The sequence below is a fragment of the Ambystoma mexicanum genome, chromosome 14, assembly GCF_040938575.1.
Source record: "Ambystoma mexicanum isolate Mex_15411 chromosome 14, UKY_AmexF1_1, whole genome shotgun sequence".
Lineage (NCBI taxonomy): Eukaryota > Metazoa > Chordata > Amphibia > Caudata > Ambystomatidae > Ambystoma > Ambystoma mexicanum.
The window spans coordinates 97,307,875-97,320,639 of NC_090940.1; the positions used below are offsets into that span (position 1 = coordinate 97,307,875).

The 12,765-nt window shown below is 47.2% G+C and overlaps 1 protein-coding gene across 5 annotated transcripts in view; it reads left to right on the plus strand.

Annotated features, from left to right (window-relative positions):
* PCNX1 (pecanex 1) overlaps nt 1-12,765 on the plus strand; it is a 1,666,514-nt gene that overhangs the window by 1,466,076 nt on the left and 187,673 nt on the right. For all 5 annotated transcript variants that reach the window (XM_069638600.1, XM_069638595.1, XM_069638598.1 and 2 more), the window contains exon 31: nt 134-364. In XM_069638600.1, the coding sequence (XP_069494701.1) occupies nt 134-364 (231 nt within the window). The remainder of the gene's footprint in view (nt 1-133; nt 365-12,765) is intronic.

Genomic DNA, 12,765 nt, shown 5'->3' on the forward strand with positions numbered 1-12,765 from the left:
TCTAAGCTGTATGTCCAGTCTTTCTACTAATAATGTGTGATAATCTGTACTTAAGTAAATCGTGTAGCTGGGTGGTATTGCATTTTTTTCAGAATCTTTTTTTACACTTTTTTATTAATTATTTTATCTTCAGGATCACTTTACCTCTCCAGATGAGTATGAAGACCCTGCAGTCTTGTACGAAGCCATCACGTCTCATGAGGAAAATCTGGTCATCGCACACGAGGGAGACCCGGCCTGGAGAAATGCTGTGTTGTCCAACTCTCCCTCCCTGCTCGCTCTTCGACATGTGATGGATGATGGCACCAACGAATACAAAATTATCATGCTGAACAAGCGCTTTCTCAGCTTTCGGGTTATAAAGGTACAACATGTGGTCCAAGGACATCTCATGTGAAAGATTTGTGGTTATTTGAATGGCCCACTGTGGCCTACTTCCCTTTAAATATAAAATTGCAAAACAAAATGTGTTTGAAAATACAGTTTGATTGCCTGAAGGCATTCTTTTTAGAGTGGTATGGTTTTGCTTTTGTGGCAGACTGTGATATTTACTCTTATATCAAGGCCTCAAAAAGTGGAGGCATTTAGCTCATGCATGTGATGCAGAGGAGCCTAGTTGGCTTCTGGGAAAAAGTCTGATGCCCGACGCCATCCCAAAACTCAAGAGACTGTGCAGCCCAGGAAAACCAACCTATCAAAGTGTTGCTACCAAAGTCCTGAGCTACCTGGAGGCGGTACCGGGTGGGAGCAGGAGTGCATCCTTCCTGTTCCCTATTCCCTTCCAGGCCCTTATGATGGAGGGGCTCTGTTTAGTTAATATATATGTGCCTTGTTAGTATGGTAGGTCAGGGACAAGAGGGTCTTAAAGCAAACCAAACCCCCAGCCCTCCACCCAATACCCATCAACAGCTCTTTAATCCAGGCGGAGAGCCCCGGACCATGGAGCCCCCCCCCTGTTCCTTGAATCCCCTGTATCCTGGGGGCAACTGTAGCTATATTTCCCAAAGTCTTGACAATGAGAAACCAGATTATCTGCAACCTATCAGAGCACTGTGGAGTCCCCATACTCAAGAGGTGACCTGCAAGGGAAACACTGAATAAAACTACAAACTCCCAACAAAGTCAGGGAGATGAGCTGCAGCTCCCAGAGGGGGGACCTCTGAGAGTACCTACCTCCAACAGGACTGAAGCCCTGAGTTGTAAGAAAATGATACTGCTGAAAGGCAGGAACTCCGTCAAGAGACTGTGGCCTGCTGGAGCAGAGCAGGAGTTCAGGGTGGGACTTTTGTCTGTAATAAAGATGGCCATCAAGACCTTTTAAAGGTTGGAATTGCTGAAGTTTTGGAGCCAATGAGACATTTTGGAGTCTGCTCGGAAGTGCCATGCTGAGCACAAGTCTTATCTTATTGGGGGCTATGATAGGTCAGTCATTGGACGAGAGGAGCTTAAAAAGCCTGTATAGACAACAGTCAGCCTGAGACGCAGTAGCAACCAGGTCTGAAAGGTGGTCAGCAGGAAGGCTCAGAAGCTAGAAATTGGTGGAATGCTAAAATGCCTGAGAGAACTTGGGATCCTGGAAACCAAGAGATCTGTGCAGGAATAGGAACTTGGATACCTAATCAAAGTCCTGGCTGTTGGAGAGAGTCATGGGGGACTGGGAATCTCCCTGCCAGATATATGACCATGAACTTAAGTGAGCTTTACACTGTATCCCTGAGTGAGCTGGGCACTATATCTCTATACGAAGAATTGAGCACAAGCTCCAAGAAGTGACCCAGACACTTTCCTCCTGGTTAACTTACATATAGCGAGGTATATCTCTGTGACTGTGATTTGAGAAGAGAGCTGGGTGCTATATACCTGTCACTCATTTGGGTAGATAAACAGCCTGTATGCTTTATGCCGGATTGTGATTTGGGCAAAGAAGACAGGTTGGTAATATAACCCTGTGACTGATTTGGGCCAAGAACGGTACTGGGTACTTTAATTCTGTAGCTGTGTTGAGCATGGGAATTCTGAAGGAGTCCAGTATCCCTATAAGAATGATTCCTAACCAACCCCTAGTTCACATGGGTGTTTCTCCCCATCTCCCTTCTACTCAGACTAGAAGATTGTGAAACCTGCTAATGGTCATTTGAGCTGGAAAGAGCAAATGCATCTGAACCCGAGCGAAGGTATAACCCTGGTGGATTAATTATAGGTTGACCCATCCTCGCACCTTTTTTGCTTTTCCAACAGTGCCACTTCTTTTTAGTTGTAGATAAACAGACTAGTTCTCATAGGAGGTTTTCCCAACCCTGTCCTGATAACACTATAATAACACCTTTGAAACTGTGTTTTGTCATTTCATCACACTTGTCAAAAGCAGCTGAAGTTGGAAATAAAGAGCTAAAAGTATCCAGGGAGAGAAATAAAGATTTTGAAAATGTGCCAATAGTGGATCTTGGCTATAAGGAATCCACATAGTTCATAGTGCACCGCAAATCTAACTTCCACATGAGCAAACTGTTGACATGGATTTCTGTAATCTGGCCTGGTGAACAGATTTCAGGAGGCCACCCTAGTTATAGTGAACTGGGGAACTTTGAGAGGTTAGCCAAAACCCAAACAAGGTAGGAATCAAGAACAGTCCATGCTATTCTCAAGATACTGTGAGTGCGGTCAGGGATCCACATTGAGTCCACACAGTGAAGCACTCAAAAATTCAATGTAGACAGGAATGTATAAAAAATAAAGTACTTTATTCAAGGCCTTACACACATTAAAAAATGAAAATGGACGCCGACAGGATGTGCCAGTAATATTATCCCTAGTGTGACGTCCCATGGTCCTTCACGCATCGAGGCCCCTCAGATAGTTTTTTTCCGCCATTTTAGTCCGGTGTAAGTTGCAGAGTTTCTTCTGGCTTACGCCATTACTTACACAAAATTTAACGTTGGACTTTCTTTCTGTCCTTTCGACGACCGCACACCGCAAGATTTTCAGCCACGGCTTTCGAGGACAAGACCATTCGTAGACGGCAACGACCAATCTCGCCGAACTTTGTCTGCGGCCTACCTAGGCCCCAATGGGCCTCTGGCCTGTACAGTAATGAGAGTGGGGGAGGTCCTAATCAATCTCATTTAGAGAATGCCTATTCCCATATACTTCCTTTTATTCCACCAGGCTGCCATCTTTCCATACTAATGAAAACGCACCATTTAAATTCTGTCCTTCCTCTAACAGGAAGTTTCCCTAGTAGGATTCACATAGTGTGTAACCTTTGCCTCCCTAGGGATCATTCCGAAAAACAGTGCAAGTCCTGCAGACTGTTTCGGCCAAAAACTTTAAAGGACCGGAAAACTAAACGCTGGGTCCACCACGCCATGCAGGCCGAGGCCGCCATGGACGTCGAGGTAGCCTCCAGGGATGGCAGCATCAGCGTCCTAAGTGATGCTGAGGGCGATCGGGACCCAATGGTTTGCCGCTTGCAAGCCCCCGACTCCAACAGGTACATCCAGCGTCTCAGGGACTCACTGCACGCTACACTAAACACACCCCCATGGCCGAAAGTCGACCGGGGCGTCGACCGATAAGCCACATGCGGTGTTGAAGGGAAGGTGCTATAAGTCCCTGTCCTCTAGGTCATCGCGTATGCCATATGATAGGCCCCCGAAACAGACACCAAAGTTTGTTTCCAACACACAAGCAAATCTGGAAAGTCCTCGGGTTTTGGCGAACATGCGTTGAAAGACGCGTCAACAGCCCCTGCTAAAAGTTCAAAGATGAGTCAACTCATTAAAAAAACGTCTCTGACACCCTCCGCAAAGCAAAGATGTCAAACCTCAAATTCTTTGACACCCCTACCCTCAAAATCACAGGTTTCAAAGGATAAGGAATTCTCTACCCCTCGGAGCACCCTTTCAGGGGCAATGCACCACAAACAGCCCCCTGCTCCAGAGCCTTTGCCTGTATCTGCTCCCACAGTGTTACCAAGCTCCTCCCAATGGACCCCAGAACAGTTAACTAGGGTTATGAGGAGAATGTCTAGTTTTGTTGATTTTCTGGATCAGCACCCAGATCAACTTACCAACCTCCAGGGGTCCCCCCTCAAGGTGAAGCAGCTAACAGGCAGCCCGACGCCAAAAGAGCCCGCCTGGACCTAACACAACTTACTACATCTACTTATCAAGACAATTCTGATGGGCTGTAGTATTATGACACTCAAGGTTCCCAAAAGACTGGCTCATTAGCAGACCAAAGAGACCAAGAAGACATGGAGGATACAGATCAATTCTTTGACGATGATGTGTACATCATCCAATCCCCAGACCATATTGACCAACCAATGGCTGATTCCCCTGTGGATAACCAGCTGCAGTATAATCTTCTTTTAAAAGCTGCAGAATACTTTAAAGTGTCTGCATCCTCAAGGATAAGAGATCTGCAGCACAGTTCATTCCATTGCTCCACTCTTCCCAAAGGTGCATTCAGCCTTCTCTACTTACCCACAATCTGACAAGAGCAGTCAACCCTTGCATTGAGAAGAAGTTTAGACCGGCCCCGTCAGACCCATTGTACATCAGGGGGCAGCTAAAGTCTGACTCTCTCGTGGTGACTTCCACAAGGAAAAGAGCAGGCAAAACTTTAGCCTCTGCCAAAGCCCCTCCCAACAAGGAGAGCAAAATGATTTACACCCTAGGCAGGCAAGTTGCTTCCTCAGATGCTTACCAAGTGAGGATAGCTAACAACACTACGCTACTGGCAAGTTATAATTGCCACAAGTGGGACGACCTATCACAACAGATGGACTCGGTCTCACAGCCCCTAAAAACACAGCTTTTACAAGAAGTAGATCGGAAGGTAAACGGGTGTCAAGCTGCATCCTAAATAACAATCTTGATGTAGCAGACAATGCAGGCCGGAAAATTGCTGAGGGTACCCTCATTAAACGCCATGCATGGCTACGCCAATCAGGTTACAAGCTAGAAACCCAAGCCACCCTTTTAAATATGTCAATTGAGCCTAACGCCTTATTTGGAAAAGCGGTCGAGGACGCACTGAGAAGTCCTAAAGAAGAGTATGACATGCTTAAATCCCTGAGACAACTCACAAACAAACCCTTTTAGCAGAAAAGTGGGTTTAATGCATGCCGTTTTAGAGGACAAAACTCCCAGCGGTCCTCCAACTACAACCAAGGCGGGCAAAATTCATCTTGAGGTTCCTCGCACAGACAGTCCTCCCAACATTTTCAAAGGGGGCACAGAAGGTCCAGAAGTAAAGGCAGATCCTCCTCCTCCAGAGGAGGCTCCACCCAACCAAAGCAGTGACCCTCTGCTACATGTCCCATCCCATGCTTTTCCAGTAGGAGGTTGCATTTCTCAGTTTACCCACACATGGCAGGGGGGGGGGAAATCACGTCAGCCAAGTGGGTACATTACACCGTGGCAGGAGGCTATTGCATAGAACTCATAACACCTCCCAACCAACCGTCAAGACAAAGACAAACCACGCAGGAGGAACAGCACTTTCTGCTGGAAGAGGTCAAAGCACTGCTGTTAAAAGGACACCATAAAAATTGTCCAGGTAAACAAGGGTATCTATTCAATGTACATCTTGTGTCAAAGAAAGACCTAACAATGTGCCCTGTAATAGACCTGCGCCCCGTACTAGACTTTCACCCTGCGAATGCATATGTCAAGCCTCAGAAATTTTGCATGACAATGCTACAAGAAGTAATCCCACTGCTAAAACAGGGGGACTACATGGCAACCTTGGACTTGAAAGATGCTGACTTTCATATTTCAATGTTCCCAGCGGACAGAAAATTCCTGCGCTTCAAAATAGGGAATCAACGCTACCAATTCAAAGTGACGGCATAGCCTCCTCTCCAAGGCTATTCACCAAGGTACTTGATGTAGTGGCGGCGCACCTACGCAGAGGATCAATCCCAGTGTACCCTTATCTGGAGGACTGGCTGATAACAGGTTAATTCCCTCAAATTTGCAAGCAAAATACCCAAAGAAAAATCATCCAGTCTTCTGTTCCAACTGGAATTCTCAATCAACGAGAAAAAATCAAGTCTCGTTCCAAGCAAAACCAAACAGTTCTTAGGAGCGATCATAAAAACGGGAGAAGGGCTAGTTTTCCCATCTAACGAAAGAGTACAAAACATACTGCTGCAAATACCTTGGTTTCGAATGGATTGTGTCCTCCAACGTATTCCTCATCTTTGATGTATTCCATCAGCTTCAGTTGCTTCGGAAAAAAATGTCGGCAGAGGGCGCCGTGCGTCGATGTCGAGTCGATGGTCCCTCGAAGGCCTCCGTCGAGGGGGACGTCATCGGGTGTATAAGTAGCATGCGCAGCGCCCGTTGGCCTCAGTTCTGTTTTTCTGCAGTGTACGTTGCTTCGTTGATTCGGCGCGCCTCGAGTTCTGTGAAGAAAGAATAAATAACGAAATATGTCTGTCATAGACGCTGATCAGGTCCCCGAAATCGGGTTTCAAAAAATGTAAATCGTGCGGCTCAAAAATGTTGATTACTGATCCGCACCAAGAGTGCTTGGAAGGCCATGACATGGAGGCCTGTACGAAGTGTCAAGCGATGACGGGGAAAGCCTTGCGAGAGAGGAGGGGAAAACTGCAGGTAGGTCGAAAATCTGACCGAAAAGCTTCTAGCGTCGAGTCGAAGTCCCGTGAGGCGAAATCTCCTTGATGCGAAAGGCATTGGTCTACGTCCCGAAGCGATTCCCATCACTCGTCTTCGCCGAAAAAATCGAAGAAACGACGCCACAGATCCCCCTCCACTTCGTCTTCAGACGAATCCCCAAAAAGGATGAAATGTCCCACAAAACATTCATCATCCGATGAATGGGAAGCATTTAGAGTAAAAATGGAGGTGTTCGAGAAAGCGAAGCCTCGGTCCGTGCCTTCCTCGGAAGCCGGCCGGGAGCGTTATCGCTCCGACACTCGCGCACCCTCGAGCCCGGGTGATCGAAGGAGGAAGGATAGAGAACCTTCTAGGACGTTGAGCAAAAAAAATCGCTCGAGTCGACCACTCGAGACCGAACATGCCTCGAAGGGCAAGTTTTGGAAGAGTGCCTTGACGCCCTCGATGCCGTCGAAGTCTGGTACTACGTCGACGCCGAAGCCCTCGACGCCGAATCTTCCAGCTCGACGAGATCAGCTAGGAAGAGAGAAAGAAAAGGCTAAAACACCTGGGTTGCATTCAGGACCCATTGGCACTCCTCTACCTCCTCCAGAGAAGGTTTTCAAGCCTCTGCCTAGGAAGGAGTTTTTCAAATCCTTGACCTCAATATTTGAGGAACAAGAAAGATCCGATGAGGAAAATGTACCTTTTGGGCTTGAATTTGGTACTACAAATGTTCCTGAATGCCTGATTTCAGAGGAAAGCAGGATGAGGGATTTGGTTGAATCCCTACACAGTGCAAGTGTGGTATTGATACGTCCCCAGAAAATGAATTTGGTAGACCAGAGCCAGGTAAACATGCCAATCCATTAACCCTTCAGTTAATGACTAAGGTAGTAGATTATTTGGACTGGGCCAGGCCTACAGCCCAATTTGTCCAAGATGATCTTACAGACATACTGGACCATGGTCCTACTGAAGACCCAATTCTGCCTTTCCATGTAGCCTTGCAAAGTTGGGTGGCCAAAAATTGGGAGACGCCGGATTCTATTCCTCCAGTGAATAAATCCCTTACTTCAAAATACCGCCCTGCCAGCAGCGACCCCTGCTATCTGTCTAAATCCCACTCCCGAAAGTTTGGTCATACAGGCAGCCACAGCTTCTAACAAACTGGTGTACCCGTCTATCCCTCCAGACAGGGATGATAAGCGTGTGGATGGCTGGGCGCGGAAGGTATTTTCAGCTGGGAGCATGCCATTAAAATCAGCCAACTCCACTTGTGCCTTGGCAAAGTTTTCGTACACTCTTTGGGGGTGCGTTGCAATGGCGGCTGAGAACATACCAGAAGGGGAAGAAAGGGAAGGATTCCTAGCCATTGTTAGAGATGGAAAGGAAGCCATGCAGGAATCCCTTGAATCTGGTTTGGACACGGTTGATACTGTGAGCAGGTCCATGGCTACTAGCACAAGTAATGCATAGATTTGCATGGTTACCGAAGTCGGGTTTTGCACCAGACGTACAGAACCGTCTTCTGAACATGTCCTTTGACGGGTCTCACCTTTTTGGCAGCAAGGCTGACTAGAGCCTTGAGAGGTTGCAGACCTCAAAGGCAGCTGCCAAGTCGTTTGGAGCTGCTATCAGGCAACCTCTGCCCTTTCGTGCGACAAATCAAACTTGGAGGGGACGGTCCTATCGTTACTACTCCTCATATGGAAGAATGAGAGGAACGGCCAGTCAAAGGGGCCAAAGAAAGGCCACTCGAGGTGGACGAGAAAAACGTGCAAAGCCAGCTGCAGCCTCTTTGCCATCAGCAGCTGCAGCAACCGCCACAAAACCACTTTGAGGACTTGCATCATAAAACACCTGTAGGAGGCAGGCTGTCACAGCATCTGCAAGAATGGCGAGCCATTACTTCAGATGTTTGGGCTCTAGAAATAATAGCCCAAGGTTACTGTCTTCCTTTTCTAATGCAACCTCAAAGCAATCCACCAGTGAGACACCCTTTGAAGTTTTCAGACCCGCTCCTACAGCAGGAGGTTCTAACCCTGCTGGAGAAAGGTGCTATAGAACCGGTACCTGCAGCGGAGAGAAACATGCGACGGTACTCCCCATATTTTTTTTATCCCCAAAAAGGACAGAGGACTGAGACCCATCCTGGACTTAAGAAACTTGAACAAGTTCCTCAGGAAGGACAGGTTCAAGATGGTCACTCTTTCTCAGATCCTTCAGGCCCTTCAGGTTCAGGACTGGTTGGTGTCATTGGACCTCCAGGATGCTTATTTTCATGTGCCTATTCATCTCAAGCACAGAAAATACCTAAGGTTCGTGGTTGGCGACTCACATTATCAGTTTCGAGTCCTTCCATTCGCATTGACCTCCGCCCCGAGGGTCTTCACCAAATTGATGGTAGTAGTGGCAGCACACCTCGGGAGAGGGGGGATTCATGTCTACACCTATCTGGACGATTGGTTGATCAGAGCACAATCTGCCGAACAGGCACTGGATCACCTGAAACACACCTGCCACTTCCTCCACAGTCTGGGCTTCTCCCTCAATTACAAGAAGTCACAAATGACACCTTCTTAACGGCTCCAATATATAGGAGCTGTGTTAGACACATCCATGGCAAAGAGCTCGCCTCCCATTTCGAGGGCTCAAGACATTCTTCAGATGGTTTCCAAATTCCAAAACTCCCAAAATCTTCAGGCTTACGACTTCTTAAGGTTGCTCGGCCTCATGGCATCCTGCATTTTTCTGGTGCCAGAGGCACGCCTGAGAATGAGATCCCTTCAATGGGCTCTAAAGACTCAATGGTCCCAGTTCTCAGGTCGAATGACGGATCTTCTCCAGATTCTGAACAAGGTTTGTCAGGATCTTGTATGGTGGATTTGTTGAGAGAATATTCTGAAAGGAGGCAACCATGGCCGGAGATTATAGTAGTGACGGACGCCTCACTCAAGGGGTGGGGAGCTCATGCCAACGATCTGACAATCGGCGGTCGTTGGTCTCCATCGGAGTCCAAACTACATATCACTCTTCTGGAGCTGAGAGCAATCAGACTAGCGCTGAAGGCTTTCCTGCCATCTGTCAGAGGCAAGAATGTCCTGATAATGACGGACAACACAGTGGCCATGCATTATCTAAACAAAAGAGGTGGTGTAGGGTCACTACCTCTGTGCAGAGAGGCAATGCAGCTCTGGTATTGGGCAATTCGAGAAGGAATCTCTTTAAAGGCAGTTCACCTAGCCGGGGAAGAGAATATGACGGCAGATGCTCTCAGCAGGCAGAGCACAGTGTCCCATGAATGGGAACTGACTCAGGAAATAATTCTAGAGATCTTCGCCCTTTGGGGAACCCCTCAGGTAGACCTATTTGCGACCAGTATCAACCGAAAGTGCGAAAGGTATTGCTCAAGGGAATTTCCCCCAAGAGGAGCACTGGGGGACGCCTTCGTGGTGGAGTGGAATTTCCCACTATTGTATGCGTTCCCTCCGATTCCCGTCATTCCTCAGGACATCAGGAGACTGAGACGGTTCGGGAGCCGCATGATCCTAATTACCCCGGATTGGGCCAGTAGAACGTGGTACTCGGACCTTCTAGACATGTCCATCTGTCCTCCAGTACGTCTTCCGCAGAGAGAGAACTTTCTCTCAAATGGAGGGTCAGGTTCTCCACCCAGAGGTCAAAACGCTCAACCTTCATGCTTTGTATCTGAAAGGCTGAGATACAGGGATTGGAACCTTCCAGATGACGTTATGGAGGTGTTGCATTCGGAAAGAAGGCCAGCAACAAAGTCTCTACACTGTTGCCGTTGGAAAAAGTTTTGCAACTGGTGCAGAGAAAATAATGTCGATCCTTTTCTATGTTCTATTCCGGAAGTACTATCTTTTCTTTTGACCTTAGCACATATGAGGTCTGAATGTTGGCACCATTAAAGGTCATCTTGCGGCGCTTTCCATCTTCAAGCGCTCGCCGGAAGAATGCTCCTATTTCAAAATTCCTTTGATTGTACAATTTTTACAAGGACTCACTAATGTGTTTCCTCCTCACCCATTTCAAGTACCGATTTGGGATCTCAATTTGGTCCTTAAATTCTTAATGTGTGCTCCTTTTGAGCCTTTGCACACGTGTCCATTAAGATTACTAACATGGAAAACTGCTTTCCTAGTTGCTTTAACATCTGCACGAAGAGTGAATGAATTGCAGGCACTGTCTTCTGGGCCACCCTATACTGTGTTCCATAAGGACAGGGTTGTGTTGAAGGTTAAACCCTCATTTTTACCAAAAGTGGTATCTGAGTTTCACTTAAATCAAAAAATTGTATTACATGCATTCTATCCTCCACCCCATCCTAGTAAGGAGGAGGAAAGATTACAGAGGTTGGATCCAAAAAGAGATTTAAGCTTTTATATCTCTAAGCTTTCTAGGCTTAGATTGGACAACCAACTGTTTATTGGCTACACAGGAAAAAGATTGGGTCAATCAGTAACAAAACAGACACGCTGGATTGTGCTTTGCATTTCGGAATGCTACAGACTGGCGGGAAAAGACCCACCAGAAGGCTTAAGGGCTCATTCCACCAGGGGCATCGCTTCGTCTACAGCCCTGCAAAGAGGTGTTTCTATAAGGTCCATTTGTGAAGCAGCAACTTGGTCATCGCTGCATACTTTTTCAAAATTCTACAACCTAGATGCTTCCCAATCTAAGGAGCTAAATTTTGATAGAGCAGTCCTAAACTCAGCCATCAGAAAATTAAAAAAAAAATCTAATCCTTCCTCCATAAGAATTATTCTTACTGCTTTGGGAGTCTATCAAAGATGAGGAATACGTTGGAGGACACAATCCACTCGAAGAACAAGTTACTTACCAACTGGTAACGTTCTTTTGATTGGATGTTCCTCCAACGTATTCCTCATCGCCCTCCCAACCTACCCTCTAGATTTTTCCCAGGCTGTTGCCACTCCAACTCTCGCAAGGCAACATACCTGTCTACCGGCACAGTCTGCACAGTGGAAAATCGATAATGAAAGGGGTAAAAACTGAACTGAGGCCAACGGGCGCCGCGCGTGCTGCTTATACAGCCGATGACGTCCCCCTCGACGGAGGCCTTCGAGGGACCATCAACTCAACACACGGCGTCCTCTGCCGAAAAATATTTCCGAAGCAGCTGAAGCTGATGGAATACATTAAAGATGAGGAATACGTTGGAGGAACATCCAATTGAAAGAACGTTACCAGTTGGTAAGTAGCTTGTTCATCTAGCCGGTCACCAAATAACCGTACGCAAAGAAATGCGCTTGCTCGGGATGATGGCTTTGTGCATTTATCTTGGGACGATCTAGTGGTTGTTTTCGCTAACCCTAGTTTAAGCGCTTGCTGGTGGACAAAGGAAAATCTGTTAAAGGGAAAACTATTTCACAACCCTACAGTGCAAGCGATTGTTACAACAGACGCATCTCTACCTGGATGGGGAGCCCATTACCTTCACCACACAGTGCATGGCCTGTGGAAACAAATCACAGCGCAGAATCGCATAATCCTTTTGGAGGTGCTAGCAGTGCTCAAAGCCTTTCAAACCTTTCAAGTGCATCTAACAGGTCAAACGGTACAAGTCCTCACACACGGCACCACTGCCATGTTTTACATAAACAAGCAGGGAGGCACACACTCTCCAAGTCTATCCAGGCTGGCCCAAATATTTTGGAAGTGGGCACTCACTAGGAACATGTTTAGCTTGTCTCAACACGTTGCAGGGGAACTCCATTATCTAGCAGACTCTCTTAAGCAGAGATCCCCTTCCCGAAGAGCATGAGTGGCAGCATAGCAGAGACATTTTAAACGATATATTTTCCTTTTGGGGCTGTCCTCCTTTGAACTTGTTTGCCACAAGCCTAAACACACAATGCACAGACTTCGCATCCAGATTTCCCCAACCCAGATCCAAGGGGAACGCCCTGTGGATGAGCTGGTCAGGGGAATGTGCTTATGTTTTCCCCCCCTAACACTACTCCTCAGAAGGATAGTGCACAAGATGCACTAGGAACAAGTAACTAATCCTGGTTGCTCCTATGTGGGCGAGGCCACTTTGGTTTCCGCATCCGCGCACTGTCGATGTGCGATCCAATCAATCTCCTGT